Raw genomic sequence first — 23,258 nt, forward strand, 5'->3', positions numbered from 1 at the left:
GAGCCATTTTAGTTCTCTGAGTGCTGGTGAGATGTGATTGTATTTCCTGATTCCAGTGACCATTCTAGCTGCTGCGTTGAGAGTAGTTTTAAGGGGCGCAAGGTGAGATTTTGCTATACCAGTGAGGGTGGCATTCCCATAGCCAAGTCTGGATAGCACCAGTGATTGGGTGGCTTGTTTGATATCATTGATTGGGATGAATGGTTTTATTTTGTTAAGTAGCTTCAGGTTGAGGAAGGCACTCTTTGCAGAGTTCTTGATGTGTTTGGCCATGTCATGTTTTGAGTCTACGGTGATTCCTAATGATTTAACTGAGTGGGACAGAGTGCGATTGCCTTTAAGAGTGTCCAAAGCATTTAGCCATTCTGCAATATGAGGGTTCTCGTCTTTGTTGGAGATGAGGAGTATCTCAGTTTTGTCTTGGTTGAGTTTAAAGTGGTTAAGCGAGAGCCAATGTTGGATTTCTTTAAGAGTGACATTCAATCTGTGAATGTTATCAATAGAGGAGGTTTCTAGATAGATTTGGGTGTCATCTGCATAAAGGTGGAAAGGTATGAAGGCATTTTTGAGTAGGGTGGTGAGGGGCTCCATGTATATGTTGAAGAGTTTGGGTGAGAGCACTGAACCTTGGGGGACACCCCTGTTGACAGGGTGTAGGTCAGAGGTAAAGTTTTTTATTTATATACTTTGTGAATGGCTGTGTAAGAAGGAGGAAAACCATTGAAGGACCACCTCATCAGCTCCTACCCTTTCTTGTAAAGCCTTGATGAGAAGTTGGTGATCAACCGTGTCAAAGGCTGCCGATAGGTCTAGGAGAATGAGGAGGCAACATTGGCCGGTATCGAGGGACTTGTGGATGTCATCTGTGATGTTTAGGATTGTGGTATCCATGCTATAGCCTTTTCTGAAACCGATTGGTGGGGGTCAAGAAGGTTGATGCTATCCATTTGTTGAGTCAGTTGTTGGAGGACGCATTTTTCAAAGATTTTGGATAGGAGGGGGAGATTGGAGATGGGTCTGAAGTTATTCAGTTCCTTGGAGTCAAGGCCTGTCTTTTTTAGTAGTGGCATGACTTGGCCAACTTTGAGGCATTCCGGTACGATGCCGGATCACAGGGAGCTGTTTATGATCTTGCACCAGAGCGGGGCTAAGGAGAGTTTCTGTGGTTAGTTCGGTGGGTATCGGGTCCAGAAAGTGAGAGGCTGGTTTGGAGGTGGAGATCAGTTTGAGGATCTCAGTTTCCGTGATTGGGGTTGAAGGACTTCCAGGTTTTTGTGGGGAGCTTGCAGTAGCGGTCGGCAGTAGGAGTTACTGCAGGGCGGTGACGTGGGCAGGGGGAGGGGCAGGGTGGGGGGTAGTAATGTATGGATTACGGAGTTTTACAGGTAAGTAAACATTTAAATAAATAAAACGAATTTCGTTGCGCGCACTGCATTACAATGTGATGCAGCCTGCCCCTCCCCCTGCCCAAGTTCAAGTTCAAGTTCATGTATTTATAAAGCGCACTACTCACCCAGAGGGTCTCAAGGCGCTGGAGGGAGGGGTTTATTGTTTATCGAATAGCCATGTTTTCAGTTCTTTTCTGAAGGAGATGTGATTCTGAGTAAGGCGGAGGTGGGTGGGGAGTGAGTTCCAGGTCTTGGCAGCCAGGAAGGAGAAGGATCTGCCACCCATGGTGGTTTTTCGGATGCGCGGGACTGCGGCGAGGGCTTGGTTGGATGATCTTAGTTGTCGGGTGGGATAGTAGAAGGACAGTCGGGTGTTGAGGCATTCGGGTCCAAGATTATAAAGGGCCTTGTGTGCGTGGGTGAGAAGGCGGAAAGTAATTCTTTTGTTGACGGGAAGCCAGTGGAGGTTTTTTAAGTGACCTGTGATGTGCTCTTGGCGCGGGATGTCTAATATGAGTCTCGCTGATGCGTTTTGGATGCGCTGGAGTTTTTTCTGCAATTTTGTTGTAATTCCGGCGTAGAGTGTGTTGCCATAGTCCAGTCGACTCGTGACCAGTGCATGGGTGACAGTCTTTCTTGTTTCGAGGGGGATCCAGCAGAAGATCTTTTTGAGAATGCGAAGGACGTTGAAGCAGGAGGACGATACGGCGTTGACTTGTCTGGACATTGAGAGGGAGGAGTCTAGAATGAAGCCAAGGTTACGTGCATGGTCTGTGGGTGTGGGCGCAGATCCCAAAGCGGAAGGCCACCAGGAGTCGTCCCAAGCTGAGGGGGAGGATCCTAGGATGAGCACCTCCGTTTTGTCTGAGTTGAGTTTTAAGCGGCTCTGTTTCATCCATTTGGCTACTTCTTTTATACCTTCGTGAAGGTTGTTTTTGGCGGTGTTGGGGTCTTTGGTGAGGGAAAGGATTAGCTGGGTGTCGTCGGCGTAGGAGATGATGTTGAGGTTGTGTTGACGTGCGATGGATGCGAGGGGACTCATGTACACGTTGAAGAGGGTGGGACTGAGTGAGGAGCCTTGAGGTACGCCGCAGATGACTTCGGTGGGCTCTGAGTAGAAAGGGGGGAGTCGGACTCTTTGGGTTCTCCCGGCAAGGAACGAGAGGATCCAGTCCAAGGCTTTTCCTTGTATGCCGATGTTGTTGAGGCGTTGTATGAGGGTGTTGTGACAGACAGTGTCGAAGGCGGCGGAGAGGTCGAGTAGGATGAGGGCCACTGTTTCACCGCTGTCCAGGAGTGCTCGGATGTCGTCGGTCGCCGCAATGAGGGCGGTTTTGGTGCTGTGTTTGGCTCGAAAGCCGTTCTGTGAGGGATCCAGGGAGTTGTTGGATTCAAGGAAGGCTGCGAGTTGGCTATTGACGGCTTTCTCGATGACCTTGGCCGGGAAAGGGAGGAGGGAAATGGGTCGGTAGTTTTTCAGATCTGAGGGGTCTGCTGTTGGTTTTTTCAGAAGGGCGCTGAGTTCGGCGTGTTTCCATATTTCTGGAAAGGTGGCGGAGTTGAAGGAGCAGTTGATGACATCGCGGAGTTGGGGAGCGATGATGGAGTCAGCTTTGTTGAAGATGTAGTGGGGACAGGGGTCAGAAGGTGAGCCAGAGTGGATTGAGTTCATGAGGCGAATGGTGTCTTCAATGGTGATTGGGTTCCAGGAGTTGAGGTAGTTAGTTGGAGGGGTGGGATCTGCAGGGGGTGGGGTGAGTTGGTCATTGGGAGTATTCTTGAAGCTGTTGTGGATGTCGGCAATTTTGTTGTAGAAGAAGGAGGATAGCGCATCGCAGAGGTCTTGGGAGTTAGTGATGTCGTTGGATGCTGCGGGAGGGTTGGTGAATTCTTTGATGATATTGAAGAGTTCCTTGCTGTTATGAGAATTGTTGTCGAGATGGTCCTTAAATGCTGATTTCTAGGCAGATCGAATCAGTTGGTGGTGTTTGCAGGTGGCTGTCTTGAGGGAGGCCATGTTGTCTGAGGTTGGTTCTTTTCTCCAATTCTTCTCCAGGGTGCGGCATGTCTTCTTGGATTTTTTAAGGTCATCATTGAACCAGGGAGCTTTTTTGCTGGATGATTTCGGCTGGTGTTTTTTCAGGGGTGCTAGTTCGTCCACACTGTGGGTAATCCATTGCCTGAGGTTGGTGGCCGCTAGGTCTGGGTCCGTTGCTAGGGTGGGAGTGTTTTGACTGAGTGATGCGAGGAGTTGGTCGGTGGTGATTTTGCTCCATTTTCTTCGGGGAATGGGTTGTGGACGGTTGTGGGTCAGGGTTGTTTTGTAGCTGAAGTGAACACAGCTGTGATCCGTCCAGTGGAGAGCTGTAGTGTGATCGAAGGAGATGTGCTTGCTGGAGGTGAAGATAGGGTCGAGCGTGTGTCCGGCTATGTGAGTGGGGGTGTCAACAAGTTGTTTGAGTCCGAGATTGGACAGGTTGTCCAGAAGGGTGGTGGTGTTGTTGTCGAGAATGTTGTCAAGGTGGTAGTTGAGGTCTCCTAGAAGAATGTAGTTCTCGGAGGCGAGGGCGTGCGGGCCCACGTCACCGCCCTACAGTAACTCCTACTTCCGACCGCTACTGGGAGCTTGGGTGTGCTATCTACTGTCACTGGGGGCAAGCTTTTGCAGACGGGGGTGATGCTGATGTCCGGTGAAAGCTCAATCTTGGTGATTTTTTCGTCGAAGAAGTTGGCGAAGCTTTCACACAAGTCCTTGGGGGCTGTAGGGAGGATTACGGGGGTTTGTAGGTTTGTTACTTGATGATTTTGAACAGTTCGTTGGGCCTTTTTTTTGGCGTTGACCAGGGTTGCGCAGAAGAAGGTGGATTTTTCATTGCTGATGTGTTTTTTATAAAACCTTCGGACTGCTTTGAGTTGTTCCAGTAGGCTTGATGAGTTTTGCTCCTCCATAGTCTTTCTGTAGCTTTTAGTTGTCTTCTTACATTGTTTATGTCGGTGTTGAACCAAGATCTCGAAGGTATGTTCCTGTTTTTTTTAGTTTCAAGGGGGCTACTTGATCTATAATGGATGACATGTTGTAGTTGTAGTGGGAGGTGAGTTCTGTTGTGGAAAGATTGTCCATGGAGGCCGTGAGGAGAGATTTAATCCTTCCCTCAAGGTCAGTCATGTTAATTTGAGTGAAGTTCCTAGTCCATTTCGCGGAGGTCTTGGGTGGGAGGTTTGAGTTTGATTGGTTGAGTGAGGTGGAAAATTTGTAAGTATTTGGTCGGTTCCAGTCCACGGGCAGAGTGCGGTCTATTGTGACAGTGTCCTGTTGGGCGATGATGGCGTCTAGTATCGCACCTTAGTTGTGGGTTTCCTCTAAGCAGTGTTGGGTAAGGTTGTTGCTGATAAGCGGTTCATTCAGGTTCTGGATTAGCAGGTTCTTTGCTTCATTCCAGTGTAGATTGAGGTCGCCCAGAATAAGGTTGTTCGTGTACCGGAGGGAGCAGTGGGCAATCAGGTCGGACAGGTGCTCAGTGAAGGTGGTGGTGTTGCCTTGGGGATGATAAATAGGGGACTGCCGGTTTTGCCTCCATGCTATAACAAGTGAACCCAATCAATAAATACTTTTTCTGTTGCTCACGTCTCCTGTAGCAGGCAGATATCTTGTTCAGCTATATATGCCCTCCAGTCTGAATCCACTAATTTGGACACCAGACCAGCTATATTCCAAGATAGGAGTTTCAGAGGGGGGGAGCACTCTGCCCATTCTGCTAATTTCTAGTTGAAACAGCTAATAGCTCCTCTTGACCACAATTCCCTGGGAGGTCGAAGCTATTAACAACATGGTGCTTACACCTGCTATCTACAAAATTGTTTTCCAGCTCACAAGGGGTTAGTGAAATTGGATGTAGCTCCATATAACCGTGGCTCTCTGCTAGGATAGTTGCATCTACTGACCGCACCTGATGATTGGCCGTATGGTTGATCTTTTCATCCCCAGCATAATAAACAGGCAGATTACTTGGGTCAACAAAGAAAAATTTAGGGTAGTTGAATCTGCAAACCCCACCTGATGGTTGGCCGTATGGTTGATTTTATCGTCCTCAGCATTATAAACAGGCAGATAAGTCTAAGACATCAATGCACCCTAGAACTTGAAGGGTTGAATGTCCCTGACTCGCTATTGTGGAACATAGATCTACCATCCCCGCCTGATGGTTACCGGTGTGATTAATCTCTTCATCCCCAGCATAATAACCCAGAATATTACTTTGATCATCAGGAGATAAAGCAATAACACCAGAACACACAATGACATGAGCGACTAGGGCCAGTCTACTGATTTCTTTTGGGTTGCTCGACTTCATTGGTGACTTAAGATCCATTTTAGGGCTCAGCCTTAGTCAGCCAATTTCATCCAAGGTTGCTGTAGCATTAACAGAGTTCTATAAAATTTCACGGGATGGCGGAAATGCCTTTTATCTAATACTCAGTGTTTGAACCCCATGCAAATTACAAGTGCGTAACTCGAAATTGACTAGGTTTTCAACCAGGTAGTGGGATGTGAGAGCAACCTATATATAGTCATGGGTTGGTGAGCTCGATGTGTAACTCTTGGCCAGCACGATATCGGATCTGATCACTGAGGAACATTTGCTTTCAATTCTCAGCCAATGGATAACTATATTAATCAGAGCATTTGTGTCTTCATACGTGCCAGGTTTCAGCTTTGGGACCTGAGTCATATGGATAGAGTGAGATTGGTCTAATATGGCCAAGTGGTGATCAATTTTCCAAGGTCTCCTTGATGGATTAGAAGATGGCATCAAGGGATTAGTGTTAGGCAGCATGCTTTTGCCAGTTGAGTTGTGATCTCTCGACTTCCTTGGATAAATAACCGTAGGTGGATTGCTAGTGGCATGCCTCGATAAATTCAGTGCTCTTAGTGCCCTTGATGGTTCAGAACTAGATTTAGTTTCTACATATTGAGAGCTATTTGACAACTTCCCTGGGATAGCTGCTTTCCCCAATTAGGATCTGTTATAAGTAGTGGGAATCTCCTGCTGCAATGCAGTACTTAAAGATGGAGGGGGGAGTTTGTGAATCGTACAGGTCTGCGCTATAAGCAAGGGATCTGTGGCCCCCCTCTGAGAAGCTGCATCCTGTTTACAAGAACAAAGACTAGTTGGTAACTTGTTAAGTGTGTCCGAAAATAATATGATTACACTTTTAAGGTGGTCCTGTTTGTTATCCAACCTTTCAAGATAGTTGTTCATGTCTTGTTTGGTTACATAGGCAACTTTGACAGGTAGGACTTCATTTATCTTTGGGCTCGATTTGTGGTCCCGTGGATTCAACAACCAACTGTAACAATTCAAAATGATTGTGACAAGGAACGTTTGCAATAACATTAATTTTAGGGTACAAGAAACAATCTGAGCTCGTAGTCGTAATAGTTGATGGCTTACTCAAATCGATCCTCTCTGAGACTGACCCATTTTTTAATCCCATAGATTCCGATAAATCACGAACGCCGCTAGTAATAACGTCTGATTGTTTGCAGACTTTTATTTTTAATCATCGATGGGACTATTGGCTGTTTGCTCTTCTCTTTCCCTTTGTCCCCACTAGTATTTAAAAGTTGTTCTACCTCCTCAATAAGGTTGTCAATATCAGCCAGGGATTGTGGGTTTGGGTGAGCCGCATCTGTTCTGACCTTCCCAAATTTCTTAGTTTTTTTGGCCAGAGTTTTGTTTTTAACAGCTCACCTGCCTTACATTTTCCCATTATCCCAAAGGTGCAGCAGTGCCAAAACTCAAGATACTATGCGAACCGGGAGCAAAGGCAGAGACAAAAGCAGCCCCGTAAATTCAGGGTAATCAATGAGAGAAAGAGGATGTTAATGGTACCTTAGTCGAGGGAGCAATAGGATTGTGAGATAATCACTGATTATATTATCCTCTTGGAGTCGTTAGGTCCACTGAAGATCGGCCTCCTTTGGGCTCCAACAGGCGTAGACGGGCCCACTCTTGGCCCGGGCTTTGCCTGGGCGAGCCCGTGCGCATCCCGCCCTGCGGGAGACCCGAAGCCCTGATAAGCGCCTCCTGGCGTGGAACAAACGTCACTGGAGTTGGTGGCGATGGTGGGGCTGCTTTGCAGGTTGGGGGATGGAGTCCCCACACCTTCCCCCGTAGTTGCTAGATTTTTCTGTGTTTTCTTCTGCAGTAGCAGTAATGATTGTATGTGCACTTGAATTTGTCCTATTTTATGACCAGATTTATCTATTGTCCTCCTGCACTCAATTGCACATTGGCTGATAAAACCTTTTACTCCGTTCAAGATGGTTGAAGTAATCAGCATCTACTGTGCCCACTGCAGTCAGGCCGCTAACGAAGTTCAATCTACCAGATGTGGAGTATTAAGAAAAACAACACGCAAGAGTCATATAGTTCAAATTACTTACCTAACAACAAATGTAACATGTATATTCGTAAAGCGCACGTTCACCCGTAGGCCCCTTGTCTTTTGTTACCCAACTCAATGGTACTCCTTTTATCGACCACAGAAGGTTGAAAGGCTGAGTGGACCCGCCGAGATTTGAACCTATCATCATGAGGTCGAACACAGGCCACTACAGTGGATGCATTACTCCACTAAGCCACCAGACTCGACTTCAGCAATGCAATGCATTTGATGCAAAATGTAACATACCCCAGAAGACCATTTTCAATTGAGGCCATTGAGAAACTGTAGAATCTATAAAATGCAAATTGATTTGAATCCTTTGGAAAAATATAATTTTTGTGATCAATTGAAGAGCTGTAGCAAATGCTATTTCAGGTTGGTTTCACCAAGTACTAAAATGTCACCATGCTGGAAAAGGGTAGAGCATGTCTTTTACTCTGTTATTAATCTTCACATGTACTAAATATTGTCCTGTCAACTTTTTCTGGTTTATATTTAGCAATATATTGCAACATAGTTGCACAGTTGTATGCCACATACCATTTAAAAAGAAAACCTCCCTGGATTTGCGATGAAGTTGTTATCTAATTAAGAAAAAAATAGGCATTCATACTGAATTTACCATATATTTGAGGTGTAAACCGGAATCTCAATCAGTGGCATGTACCATGATCAGAAGAATATAAATGTCTACTTTTATTTGGTTTTATAGCACATGTTGCTGAAGACGTATGGGTGTGGCTTGGATTCTTAGACAGCACTCCTCACAGTCAACTAATGCCATATTAATTTATTCGAATGCACAGAATTTGAGCATTTTTTTTGTGCAAAATCTTTATAGTTAGACACATGCGTAATGATATTTGAAACAAAATCCCATCCCATGTGATACTCTCTCGTGGCTGTCCAACCCTCCTACAATAACAGGCACTTGTAGTAACTGGGACAATTACCCTAATGGCAGAACGTATGGGAAGGTCGATAGAGTTAAAATATGCATAAGGAGTTTAGAGAAATATTGTGAATTGGATCATGGGTTTAGGAAGAAAGGTTATTAGGATATCAAATGCAAAACTGACAAAAACGTATTGTTGATATTGTTTTTATATTTAATATTAGTTAAACGTTATGCTGTCCTCAGCTTTTTTAATAGATTTTTTTACTTCCATGATTTAGGAGACCAGGCAGATCCTTGCAAATTCCAGGCTTGCAATGAGTTTTCAGAATGTCTAGTGAACCGCTGGACCGGGGAGGGAGAGTGTGTTTGTAATCCTGGTTATATGAGCATTGATGGCTTGCCCTGTCAGAGTGTCTGTGACCTGGAGCCTGACTTCTGTCTGAATGATGGAAAATGTGACGTCATCCATGGACAAGGAGCAATTTGTAGGTAAGTTATGAAACATGCTATCTTTGCCATCATCTGTCTCTCTCTCCCTCTCGCGCTCTCTCTCTCTCTCTCTATCTCTCTCTCTCTCTCTGTATAAGCAATTGGTACGCACAAACATTTCCCCAGGGACCACAACGTTTTGTCTGTGGTGTGACCGAGGTCCGCATTGACGCTAGCAGGGTGGCGGTCAGAAGGTGGAGGGGTTCTAGTGGTGTGGACGGGCTGTGGCATAATGGTTGGTGTAGTGGAAGTGAAGCATTTACATCTAGTGGCTAAATTGCATAACGGGAAAACAGAAAACCTTGTATTAGTCCTGGCAGCCTCACTTTACTAAAATGTGTGATCCTTAGGCAATTGTTTTGTTTCACTGTCTCTCCTTTACCTTTATTATCGCATATAAGAGGAACCCAAAATGCATGACTTTAGGATGTGCAATGTTCCAAACCTTCTTCTGTGTTTGATTTAATATACGGTACTGTTGTTCATGTATATTAGGAAACCAAAGAGTGATTTACAAATAATGAGACTGAGACAAGAGAAATCGCACCTATCACATTTAGGCAATCTGGTTAGAGTAATGTGGTGCTCTGATCAGGAAGAACAGTCTCATAGTCTTCCTCACAGGAGCACTATGCCCTAATAGTATTGCACAAGAGTGATCAGCATACACAATTTCTCATTCGTGGACATGTATAATGCATTTTGTTAAGACATGGGGTGCACAAACTTCATTCAAATGTTCTTTGTTTTAAAAAGAACTCCTTTATGCAAATCTTCTTCAAATCTGATTTTACAAGTAGCCAACGCGTTTTTTCTCTTCACAAGAGACTTCTTCAGGGCTCGATTTGTTGCTTAATGCATTAAGTCCTCAGAAGGTATGTTCCTTCATCTACAGCTGGCCATGTCCAAGTGAGAAGTTCTACCGGTTCCCAAAATACATTTGAACTCATTATACCATAATTTTCATTTCACTGTCAGTATCTCCCTTATTTTGCTAGTTATCGGTCTCTTAAGGTACGTATTCAAAGCCTATGTTGGCATCACAATCTTATTAGTGGTGAGCAGGAACTAGCTGACTGCGCAGCCCAGTTCACGACAGTCTCTTTATAGCAGTGGAATGTCACACTTTCGTCATCCATGAGTTGGTTAATCTGATAGACTGGCACTAATTCGATCCCACCATATTCCGCTCACTGTTACTTTATTTTTGGGTGTTTTTGGGGTCAGCCCCTAGCTTTATATATACCACAATTTCCATTCCCATGCAGTGGTCCATTTTAACACCGTTATTGATGGAGAAGCTGTCACCTTCCACTCCTGGGCTATGTCCCGTTTAGTGAGCATCAGTCCCAGACTAAGCAAGAATAATTAATATTTATTTCCACTCACATTATCCATACGGTGAAGGTGGGCCAACTGGGAAAACACAGGATCTGCCTGCCACGACAGGAACATCCCCTGACATGTGACCATCTGTGACAAAACCTCACTAATTCTGGGCAGCTCCACACTATGTGGAAGAAGGTGCCTTCCTCAGCAACACATTGGAGACATGCAGAGGAGGCAATCACCCCCATACGCCAGATGTGTTAACTACTCTTGGTTAATGTACTTATATTGAATTAGCCGGAGCCTTGCCGCTATGGCCACTGCTTTGGGGAAACCCACAATTTCCATCCAGTCTTCATTTTCAAATTCATCCACATCAGCTTCCGAAGCATCTCGTTCAAAATTTATCAGGCTGGTTAGAAATATCTTCGCAATATGATGGTCGCCCAAGTCTCCCAAGAGAAGTTTACCCTCCAAAGGTCAAATTCTTGAAGGTCTGGAAGTACCCTTATGTGTGGGGTCAGTGCATGGCGGAGCTGGAGGAATTTGTGGAATCGGCTGCAATGTAGCTGGAATTCAGTCTGGAGTGCCTGATATGACTTCAGGTCCATGCCTTGCATGACATCCCCCAACGCGGGGATCCGATGAGATCTCTTTTCCGGAATCCTCTGCCTCATAATGGTGTCTGTCCGTCAGTCTGTCCCACCATTTTATCCGTCTAAGTGTTGACTGCCACAGACTCAGGACCACCTTTGCCGCCAGGGAAGAGTAGCCCTTTTCCCCTCCCCATATAAACTGGCATGCAGGGGAGTTGCACCCATTGCCATATTATCAAGTGCATATGCGGGGCCCCACTGTATATCATACCACCAATCATTAATGATCTGGAGATGGACTGCTAGGAAATATGACTCAATATCAGCCGCAGCAATGCTCCAGCAGGAGGGAAGTACCCCTGTCCCATAGAAAGGCATTTAGAATGGAGTTCAGTTTTCAAAACCACTGTCGCAGGTAATCAAATGGGAAATTTTGCAGTTGATAAAGGAAGCTGGACAATAAGACCATCTTGAAGATCGCTGACCATCCTGTCAAGGACAGCAGGAGCTCAGACCATATCTTTATATTGTCATTCGGGTGAGTGAACATTGGTTTCATATTAGTGTTCCATGCAAAAGGCGCCACCTTGGATATATAAATGCCTAAGTATTTGAACCCTTTAGTGGCCACCTGGATACCTGCTTCTCAATCAAGTCTATGCGGACCTTGCCTCACAGCATATACCATTGATTTTGAGTCATTTAGGCGGAGGCCCAAAGTTCCCCCAAATATCCGTATTATGTTCAACAGCCGGGGTCCCATCACTTCAGGCCCTGTAATGAAGAACAAAGCATCATCAATGTATAATGCAATCCTGTCTGACCACCCGCTACCCCACTCAAAGCCCCGAACTAGCGCATCCATCTACACCCAAACTGCCAGGGGCACCATGTCCATAGTGAACAGTAGGGGGAACAGGAGACAACCTTGCCTCATTTTCCGCTGTATAGGGAAGATATCAGACCTAGCCCCCGCCATCCGCACTGACGCCGTCAAGTCTGTACATAACAATCAGAGATAGGAGAGTAATCGTGAGCCAAAGTTGAGGCACTGAAGGAGGAGAAATAGATATTGCTGCTGCATGAGGCTGAGTTGTCCACTCGCTCGCTGGGTATCAGGTTGGCTCCAACTCCATGATCTCCATCTCAAGATCAACTATGTCTTACAGTCTGTGCTGGCGCTCCCCAGTACAAGAACTGAAGTCCTCCCCGCAAAGTGTGCTCTTCAGGGCTGCCCGTAGAGTCTGAGGAGACTGCACTGTGCTTATATTATGTGCAAAATATCCATCTTTACAATCTTCCATATATTTTCGGCTCTCCGGGCTCTGAAGATGCCATGGCAACAGGCACCAACTGAACGTCATGCGCTGGTGTCCCATCGGAGGCCCAATGTCACAGGAGAGTGATCCGAAAGACCCCTGGGGAGCACCATTATATCCCACACCCAATGTAAGGGATTGCCGGAGGCCGACATATAATCTAGAAGAGAGTAATAGTTAGGAGCTGCTGAATAAAAGTTATAGCCACTTGTTAAAGGATTGTGGGCCTGTCTTACTTCAATAAGGCTCAACGCTGAGACAAAGGGAGGGCGTCTGTCCTGACATTGGAGGTAACCCCTGTGGGTTCCATCTGTCTACTGCCTGGACGATGACTCTGTTTCAAACCCCCCATCACCACAAACCCATCTGTTAGCTCATTCCAAACCAAACATTTTATAACGGAGGGTCCAAGGTGGGGGTGGGCAGGGCATATACACTCAGCAATGTGTACGTTTTCCATAGAGCATTCCTGTAACTGCTGTGTGTCTATCATATTTATCAACCTATGTCTTGAGATTCCGGCAGGGACTGTCTGCTTAATCAGGATTCCTGTGCCCCTGGAACTAAGCATGAACCCTGAATGATAAACGTTTGTGTATCCCCATCAAACCAAGCATGGGACCTTGTAACCTATAAGGTGAATCTCCTGCACTAGCAGAACGTATGTCCCATCCTCTTGGCCTGCTTCAGGACTTCCCCCCTCTTTCCCTTATCTAGTAGGCCAATTACATTCCACAACACTAATCAAATTAAATCCTATGAACACATCTGCTGCTGGGTACACATGATTTAATCTTTCTGCTTTGTCTACATCTAGGGTATGTGAGGGAGTGGACATCCGTCAGACCCCATTGTAGGAAAAGAAGAAAAACATTTAAGCATAACAATAGTAGCCATGTTACAAAACAACAGACCATCATTCCGATGTAATATTCGCTACAAGAACAACTGATATGTAACATCACCCACCAGATACTCAGAAAACCCTAAGTATCTGTTGCGAAATGTGATGGCGGCAGACCCCAGTAGGGTTCTGTCCCGGCTCATCACAATGGATCCCTGTACTCAACATGGACAAATTTGTAGGAGGGTGTAAGTTCCTGGTTATTGTGTTGTGTGGCCACCCATAGCATCATACACCATGAGGATCAAGGATAGCGCTGTCCAATATGAGCACCCCCCATTTTCACTTAGAAGATCCTGCACCAGATGCCTGAGAAGATGGGAAGCCCCCTGTAGCAACTGGCACATTGCCCATCATCTTGGAGGTCCTCCATGTTGATGGGTATCTGTGACAATTAGTAGCTGATGCCTTTTTGTTCTTATTATGCTTGTCACTCTGAGAAGAGTCAGAATCCAGGTGTGGTGGTGTATTAGGTTCATCTGTCCACTGGAATACCTCCTCCAGGGAGTCGAAAATGAGCATCTGAGACTCATACAACCCTTTGAGTTTTGGGGGTTAATGAAGCTTTTATCTGATATTTAATTTATGGAGACAATGTTTTGTGGCTTGAAAGAGCATTGTAAGAAAGGATTGATCCTGTTGCTGTATCGACCTAGTGTAGTCCGGAAATATCTTAATAACGTGCGATTGGTACATAATCTTTTCCTCTGATCGGGCATGTTTTAGGAGGGTGTCTCTGTACAAGTAATTCAGATGTTTTGCAATAACTGCGCAGGGCCTGGCCCTCGGAGGAGGCTGGCGCATCAAATCCCTGCAGGCCTGTTCAACCATGAAACGTGGGGAAAGGGCTCCCACTGGCAGTAAGTTGCAAAGCCATTGATCTAGGAAACACTCCTTAAAGGCTCCCTAACAGCCCTCTGGGAATCCCACAAAGTGCAGTTTATTGGGGCGCGTCCTTTGTTCAGCATCCTCTATAGGTGTTGGCAATTCCCTGCTCACAGAGGTAAGTTTGGACATGGTAGCCTGCAGGGTTGCAACAGAATCTTCTACCGCCTTTGTGATGCTTTCCATTACATTGCAGATGTTTTGTCGTAGTAGCAAAACCTCTGAGCCTACAGCACCTATCTTAGCATTTAGGGCATCACATGATTGAGTGATGACGGCTAAGAGGGCTGTATTATCTGGAACCATTTCCGTCTGGCTGTCTGGTGCCATCTGTAGCAAGGGGCCACCAGGCTGGGGGTATTTATCTAGAGTACTTTGTTTAGCTGATGGTGGTCCCTTGTCTTTTGTCATGTTGCACATGGAATCTTGGGCACAGTCCCCAGCTCCTGGCAAGTTCGATCTACCTCTGACCCGCCTAACCGCCACTGGAAGTCTCCGGGGTGGCACAAGCAGTCAGACCCATAGCCAGCCAAAGCCACAGGCCCACATGGTCGCCATATTAGGGAGTAGTCAGTAGGCAAGGACCAAGCCTACTATTAAGAAGGGGAACACACTATGTTGTATAGAGCACCACCACACTCTATGCTACCCCCTAGTGGGGTTTAGTTCATATATGTGATCGCTCCCAGGTAGTGGTGGAAGCCTCTTCAAACTCCCACAGTGATTGTGTCAATGGTCCAGAGGCTGGATATCCATGTGGCTGATGTCACTCCAAGCGGCTGAAACTCACCCTCAGGCTTCTCCCACCCCCGCCACCATGTGGAGTCAGGGCCTTGGGTAAGCAGAACCATGGCTATTAGAGTGGAAGGGACCCTTATGGCACCAAACTGCATGTACCAGTTGTCAGGGGAGGGTGTGGTCTTGAGCGGCTCAGTGGGCGACTGTAAGAGCACACATTAATCTAATTGTAGAGGCTTATTATGTGCTAATTATTCCTTTGCTGGTGGCAATGTCCTCCCTTCAAACCACTTGTTTGCCTCTGGTCCATCCAAGCATGTTGCTCTCTTTGGCCCTGTGCCCCAAGAATCTGGCATTACTCACCACAATGATGAGGTGTTTTGTCATGCCTCTCCACTCTGCAGAGTCTGTGGTGCAGCTCCCTAGTGTCTGTGGGCCTACCAGGGGGGCCGCCGGGTCCTGCAGCAGGCACGCCTCCATGGCCCATGCGCTCCCTGCGCCCTCCTCAGCGGGGCCTGGTGATCTTGACGGGGAATCTGGGGGGGGGCCCAGCATGCACTTCCTGGTCTGCAGGTCTCCACGACCACTCAGGCCACTCTCTCTCAAACTTCGGTTCGCACTGTCTCATGGCACCTCAGCAGGTCTGTGCTGACTCCAGGCCTCAGCCAGCGGGCGTGATAGACTGCACCTTCCCCACATTGGCTCTGCTTGGATTCCAAGTGTTGGAGCTCACCTGTATGGTGCCGCGGGGGATCCGCAGTCCCATAGCGTCCCATGTGTGATGAATCTTTGCTTGTGTGTTTGCAGGATTGTTAGGGATGGTGGATGGCAGTGCAGAGCTGAACTAAGTTGCGGCTGCGATGTCCGGTGTCCAGTCATGCCCCCTTTCTGTCTTTATTGATGTGAGCTTTTAGATTCAGGTGTTTGGACTCAATACTGGTTCAATTGATGTTGACAACTGATGTTTCTTTGGGAGAAGATTGTAGAACAATGTTACAGTTGAGGGATGAAAAAAGGAAAAACTCTGTTTTATTTGCTTGAGTTCCAAGTGGTGGGCAGAAATCCAGAATTGAATCTTGATGAGGACGTGTAGGAAGGTGGGTTATTAGTAAGTGGACGTTTGTACCTTTAGCTAGTAATAATGCCATGATCGCTAATAAGGTCCAGTTAAGTCTCAACAAAATAATCCTTGCTCAACCCGTAGCAGCTTGGCAGATAAGCAGTCAGGTTCAACTTACAATACATGTGTGTAAAGCATTTAATATCACCAAAACAGTAAATAAGAAAAAGACACAATTTAATAAAAACCCAATACCAACTTATTAAAATAGAGACTATTTTTATCTTTAAAATGACACGAGAACCACAAAATCCCATTATAGGGACCAGAAATATGAATTTTAAAACTAAATAAAAACATGTGCATTCTAGCACCAAAAGCTTTAAGCTCCACTCTCGGCTATGTGATCATGCTGGACCAAGACAAAGTCAGCATTTTAAGCTGACCATGATGGAGTGTGGTTGGATAGGTTGATGGCTGGGTCCCGGTCAAGATTTTACCTTTACACGTAGTCACTTTTTAGGAGCTTTACTCTACACAACAAGCCCTCAGGTTCCTTGGAACCGGAGTTGGCTTTTGACAATGGCGGTCTGCTGCAGCGTTATGCTTTGATGAGTCCCCGGAAGTCTTTGTCCTTAGTGTCGACTGTAAGGAGCTCCAAAGGTTTCAGTAGGACAAGCCAGCATGGTCTGGCCAGTTACTGAGTCAACAAAACCAGCCTGACTCTCAACACCAAGCTGTCCTTGTTCTGGAGCTTTTTACCAAAACTTAGCAAAAAGCTCCCAAACTTTCGGAACGTCTTCTGAATGTTTTTTTGTGTTGAAAAGTAACCAGCAGTACCAGCCAACTGTTCAGAAGCTCTGCATTGCCTCTTGGGGTCTGGGACTCAATCTCCCACAATACACTAATCCAGTTGAAGCTGCTCAGCTGGAGCAAAACTTTGGATATTGCAGGTGGCTTCTTCCAGAACTTTTCTACCTGTTGCTGATCAAGAAGTCCACTCATTTCCCTTGAATTAGGCACAGTCCCTTTTTTGTGGAGGACTTTAGTTAGAACCTCAACATTCTTTGAATATAATATTTTTACGTAAACTTGCATATAATGCGCATTGAAGTGATAGTTGATGTTTGCATGCCTCTGAATGTAGGTGACTGCTTTCATGTAGCTGTTGAATAGTGTGGGTGAAAGTATTGTGCCTTGAGGGTTTTATGAGTCAGTGGAAGTTGACAATTTTGATTTGCTGACTGCAGTCTTCCAGGAATGATAAACAACCACTGGATGACTGAGCCGTTTTGGTCCATTGTTTCTTCCAGTATTGTCAGAAAGGAGTCATGGTTCACTTTGTCGAAGGCTGCCAACAGATCTAAGAGAATGGGGAGGCAAGATCTGCCTTTATCCAACGTAAAATTAGAAACATCAATTATCTTTAGGGTTGAGGTGTTTGTGAAGTATTGCACTCTGAAATTCATCTGAAGGTCAATCAGCTGCTAATTGTTTTCCAGAGGAGTTTAGCTATGATTCCGCACTGCTTTCTAATTCCTTCTCTCCAGTTTCCTCAGCTTCTCTACAACACACAGTAACGGTACCATCACAAGCTCTAGCTGGGACCAATGATGAGCATGTAGTGAGCGGACATAGCGTGGCAAATGCAACTTGTACTATCGGGGAAGAACTTATTGACCCTGTGAGCAGTAAAGACAGGGAATTTTACTCTCTATCGGAGCAATCAGATGGAACAGATCCCGACGGTGACCTGGAAGACGAGGCGGACTTATCAATGTTTGATGAGACTACAGAGGAGACTACACCTATGTTGAAAGCTAGTCAACAGAGTGATGATAACCTGCATGAGGCGGGTGGCGAAAATTATACCATCAGGCAAAAAGGGACCCCTGAGGTCTCTGACTGGGCTTCCTTGGCGGCCGATCCTATGTCTGGTAACCTAGACCTGTCGGAGCAGGCTGGTGGCGGTCTGGGGGCCACTAGCCAAGTCTCACTTGAGGAGATTCCTAAGGCTATTTCGGAACATCGGCTAGAAGCCAGGGCTGAGCATTTAAAAACCCATAACGCCTGCCGGAAGCTCCAGAACACTGTTCGACGTCTGGCAAAGTCATGTAATGATTTCACAGATAGAATAGTAGAAGCTGAGGGCCGTATTTCTACATTAGAAGATCAAGTGGCAAATCATAAGGTAGAAATCGCAGACATCAAGGCACACAAGGGAGATGTACATATAAAGCTTGCCGATATGGAGAATCGACTACGTTGCAATAATTTGCGTATTCTCGGGATTCCTGAAGGGATTGAGGGGCAGGACACTCGCAAATTTGTAGTGGAACTTTTTGAAGAGGCATTTCCGGAGGTTAAAGACTGGAACTGGGCCCAGGAAGTTTTACGGGCGCATCGATTTCCATTTCGCCAGCGACCTGTTAGGTCTGGGCAAGCTGTTCAACACCCACGTGCTATATTGATCTCACTAAATAACTTTCTAGCAAGACAAACACTTTATGACTTGGCTAGACCCGAGAAAAAAAGATCTGGCAAAGGGACTGAATTTTTTGTACACCCCGATTACTGCCACTCCACTGTAGAGAATCACTGGCGGCTACGCCAATTAATTGCACCATTCCAATCTAAGGTCTTACAGGTTTTTCTTTTGCAGCCAGCTACTCTGAAAACGGTGTATAAAGGGCAGAACCAATTTTTTACTTCTGAGGCCTCAGCTAAGGAATATCTTAATTCTCTGGGTTGATGAGTTGATGAAACCGTGCTTTGACTAGTCAGAATTTGATTACATATGAGTATCTATACAGAAACATGCACGTAGATCAACTATTAATCAATGTTTGCTCTTTTGTCTTTTTTTCTTATATCTCAGAGATATCCAAATTTGATACGGGATTGTCCAAGCATCCGAGAATCTCTCACACTCATCGAAAGGGCGATATGCCCTATTGCCTTGGTTATTTGGGAGGGTCTCTCGGGGGGGTCCTGTGGGAAGGGAGGGGATCTTTGGGTGGGGGGTCACGGGGTGTAGTGGGGGTTACGATTTGGGGTAAGGGTGTAAAGGGAAAAATGTCAGTTCATAGCATATGTTGTAAGGTTGTAGGAGCAAGCTTATTTAGTGTTTCATGTATTAATGACACATGTCAATTTATGGGTGAATTAAGAGTTAATGGCTAGTAATAGTCTACGCTTGTGTTCATTTAACGTGTGTGGATTGAACAATGCTCTTAAGTGTAGACGAGTGATGCGGGAAGTTCGATTAATTAATCCTGATATTATATGCCTTCAGGAAACCCACGTGCCATGGGGGAATCGAAAGATATTGAGTGAACTGGGCTATACACTATTTGTCGCATCAAGGCAGGCTACTATGAATCGGGGGGTTCCAATTCTGGGTCGTCAAACGATAGCCACTATGGGGAAAAATAAAGCTGATAGTTTAGGACGCTGGGCAATTGCGGAGTGCATCATCAGGGGGGTTACAGTTACAGTATGTACGGTAAATGGCTCGAATCTGGACGAAGTTGAGATTCTTGAATTCCTAAATGTTGAGCTGTCAATGTGGGGCACACCCTTACTATTACTTGGGGATTTTAATATACACGGCGAGCCCTTTATTTGTGATCCTCAATTTACTAGATATAGCGGCCGTAAGCCACATGTTTTTAGAGCATTGCGGCAATTATTGCTTCAGCAGGTCCTAGTTGATGGGTGGCCATTGGTTAACCCGGGTGATCCCGGGTATACTCTTTTTTTCCTCCCCCCACAAAACGTTTGTTCGGTTAGATTATATTTTTTTGCCTAGGTCACTCATGAGCAGTGCCCGTATGCAGGTAATGCCACGAATTACTTCGGATCATGGCCCTGTTGTTATAGATATGCTTCCTTTTAAGATTCAGCGGGTACAGCGGTCATTTTCATTCAATAAGAAGTTGATAGCTGATGAAGAATATGTATGCCATATTCAAGTATGGGCTCAGCAGTTCCTTGATTATAATAGAGGCACAGCTTCTCAGGCGATGGTATGGGATTGTTTTATGGCTGGATTTCGGGGTGAAACTTATAGCTATGGGTGACCGTCCTGAGCTCCTCAGAAGCGGTCGCTCCTCACGCTGCTCCCTGCCCTGGATCTGGTATCGTAGCGCTATAGTGCCAGCCTGCTCTTTACCTCTGAAATTGCTCTTTACCTCTGAAATCAGTTGCGCTTTGCTCGCATTGCTCCTGCATTTATTTGTGCCTGAATGTAATTGTATCGTAGCGCTATACTGCTGAGCTGTGCATTCATTGATACTCGATTGTGCATTGCTGCCTTTACCTGCTTGATTAATCTGTGCCTGATTGTGCCGGTGACGCTTCCCTTTTCATAGCGATTGTTCCCAGTCTCGTCCTGTTTGGCCTTTGGCTTGCTGCCATTTTGTTGTTTGTTGTTGTGCCTCCCAGCCCGGCCCTCCACCCCGCTCCCGCCTCCCAGCTGCCCCTCCCTCCCACAGAAAGGTTAGGCTCTACCCTCCAGAGCAGCGCTGTGACCGTCCTGAGCTCCTCAGAAGCGGTCGCTCCTCACACTGCTCCCTGCCCTGGATCTGGTATCGTAGCGCTATAGTGCCAGACTGCTCTTTACCTCTGAAATTGCTCTTTACCTCTGAAATCAGTTGCGCTTTGCTCGCATTGCTCCTGCATTTATTTGTGCCTGAATGTAATTGTATCGTAGCGCTATACTGCTGAGCTGCGCATTAATTGATACTCGATTGTGCATTGCTGCCTTTACCTGCTTGATTAATCTGTGCCTGATTGTGCCGGTGACGCTTCCCTTTTCATAGCGATTGTTCCCAGTCTCGTCCTGTTTGGCCTTTGGCTTGCTGCCATTTTGTTGTTTGTTGTTGTGCCTCCCAGCCCGGCCCTCCACCCCGCTCCCGCCTCCCAGCTGACCCTCCCTCGCTCCGCCCCCCCACTATCCACTTATGTCAGATGCACTTGCGCGCAGCGTTCACGCGCAGCGGACGCGCCCTATGCGCGCCGAAGGTGCGCCAAAGGTAAGCCCGTCTACGCCCGTCCGCGCCTGGACCGCGCCCAGCGCCAGACCCCCTGGTCCCCGCAAAAGCCACTCCTCCCGCATAACGTACAACGCCGCAACCCTTTCAGCACTTAACCCCGGCCGACTCCCAACTTGCTACCAAGCCGCCCCAGGACTCACCCATGGACCCTTCACCTGCCACTCCTGCAAGTTCGACTGCATCGGGACCCGCACCAAATCCACACACTCCAAACAGAGCTCCGACACTAACCACCTGAAGTGCATCCTGCTCAACACCCGCTCGGTCCACAGACACGCCACTGAACTTTGGAACCTACTCGACACCACTTCGCCGGACGTCGCCTTTCTTACAGAAACCTGGATGAACGCCTCATCAGCACCCGACATCGCCATAGCCATCCCGGAGGGCTACAAGATCATCCGAAAGGACCGCATCAGCCAAACAGGAGGAGGCATCGCCATCGTCCATAAGAACACCATCCGCATCACCAACCAGTTCCGACGATAACCTTGCAGCCACCGAACACCTTCACTTCCAGATCCACACCGACCCCAAGACCACACTCAGAGGCACCCTCATCTATAGACCACCAGGACCCCGCACACAATTCAGCGAAGACATCACAGAATTCATCAGCCCACACGCCCTCCCCTCCGAGGACTACATTCTACTGGGAGACCTCAACTTCCACCTGGAAAAGAACAACGACAGCAACACCACCACCCTTCTGGACAACCTCGCCAATCTCGGACTCAAACAACTTGTTGACACCCCCACCCACTATGCCGGACACACGCTCGACCCAATCTTCACCTCCAGCAAGCACATCTCCTTCAATCACACCACAGCTCTCCATTGGACGGACCACAGCTGCGTTCACTTCAACTACAAAAAAACTACGACCCACAACCACCCACAACCAATTCCCCGCAGAAACTGGAACAAAATTACCACCGACCAGCTCTTCACATCGCTCCACCAAAGTCCTCCTGCCAAATCATCTGACCCAAACCAAGCAGCCACCAACCTCACACAATGGATCACCCACAGTGCGGACGAATTAGCACCCTTGAAAAACCACCAAATGAAGCAAGGCAGCAAAAAAGACCCCTGGTTCAATGATGACCTTAGGAAATCCAAGAAGATCTGTCGCACCCTCGAAAAAGCCTGGCGTAAAAGCCCTACCACTGACAACCTGGCCACCTTCAAGAACGCCACCCGCAAACACCACCAACTGATCCGATCCACCAAGAAATCAGCATTCAAGGATAGACTCGACAACAACGCCCACAACAGCAAGGAACTATTCAACATCGTCAAAGAGTTTACCAACCCCACCGCCGGCACCAACGACATCACTCCCTCCCAAGACCTCTGCGACTCTCTAGCCTCGTTCTTCCACAACAAAATCGCTGACATACATAACAGCTTTGGAGACCACTCCACCCCACCCACCTACAAACTAATACCCCCCTACAACAACCTTTACGCCTGGAACCCAATCACCACTGAAGACACCATCCGCCTGATGAACTCCATCCACTCAGGATCGCCAACCGACCCATGTCCCCACCACATTTTCAACAAAGCAGACTCCATTATCGCACCCCATCTCCGAGAAGTCATCAACTGCTCCCTCAACTCCGCTACCTTCCCGGAAAGCTGGAAACATGCCGAACTCAGCGCCCTCCTGAAGAAACCCACAGCTGACCCCACTGAACTTAAGAACTACCGCCCCATCTCGCTCCTCCCATTCCCTGCCAAAGTCATTGAAAAAGCTGTCAACAATCAGCTCGCCGCCTTCCTCGAATCCAACAAATCCCTCGACCCTTCACAGTCTGGCTTCCGAGCCAAACACAGCACCGAGACCGCCCTCATCGCAGCAACAGACGACATTCGAACTCTACTGGACAACGGAGAAACAGCTGCCCTCATCCTACTTGACCTCTCCGCAGCCTTCGACACAGTCTGTCATAGCACCCTTATACAACGCCTCAGCAACATCGGAATACAAGGAAAAGCACTGGACTGGATCATCTCGTTCCTCGCCGGAAGAACCCAGAGAGTCCGCCTCCCCCCTTTCAGATCAGAGGCCTCCGAAGTCATCTGCGGCGTACCACAAGGATAATCTCTCAGTCCCACCCTCTTCAACATATACATGAG

The 23,258-nt window shown here is 46.9% G+C and overlaps 1 protein-coding gene across 1 annotated transcript in view; it reads left to right on the forward strand.

The window, feature by feature from the left end:
* The window catches only part of LOC144773828 (interphotoreceptor matrix proteoglycan 2-like), an 815,142-nt gene that overhangs the window by 765,670 nt on the left and 26,214 nt on the right, over positions 1-23,258 (forward strand). The window contains exon 15 of the mRNA XM_078658923.1: positions 9,015-9,225. Within this exon, the coding sequence (XP_078515049.1) occupies positions 9,015-9,225 (211 nt within the window). The remainder of the gene's footprint in view (positions 1-9,014; positions 9,226-23,258) is intronic.

This window comes from Lissotriton helveticus, chromosome 8 (genome assembly GCF_964261635.1).
Source record: "Lissotriton helveticus chromosome 8, aLisHel1.1, whole genome shotgun sequence".
Classification (NCBI taxonomy): domain Eukaryota; kingdom Metazoa; phylum Chordata; class Amphibia; order Caudata; family Salamandridae; genus Lissotriton; species Lissotriton helveticus.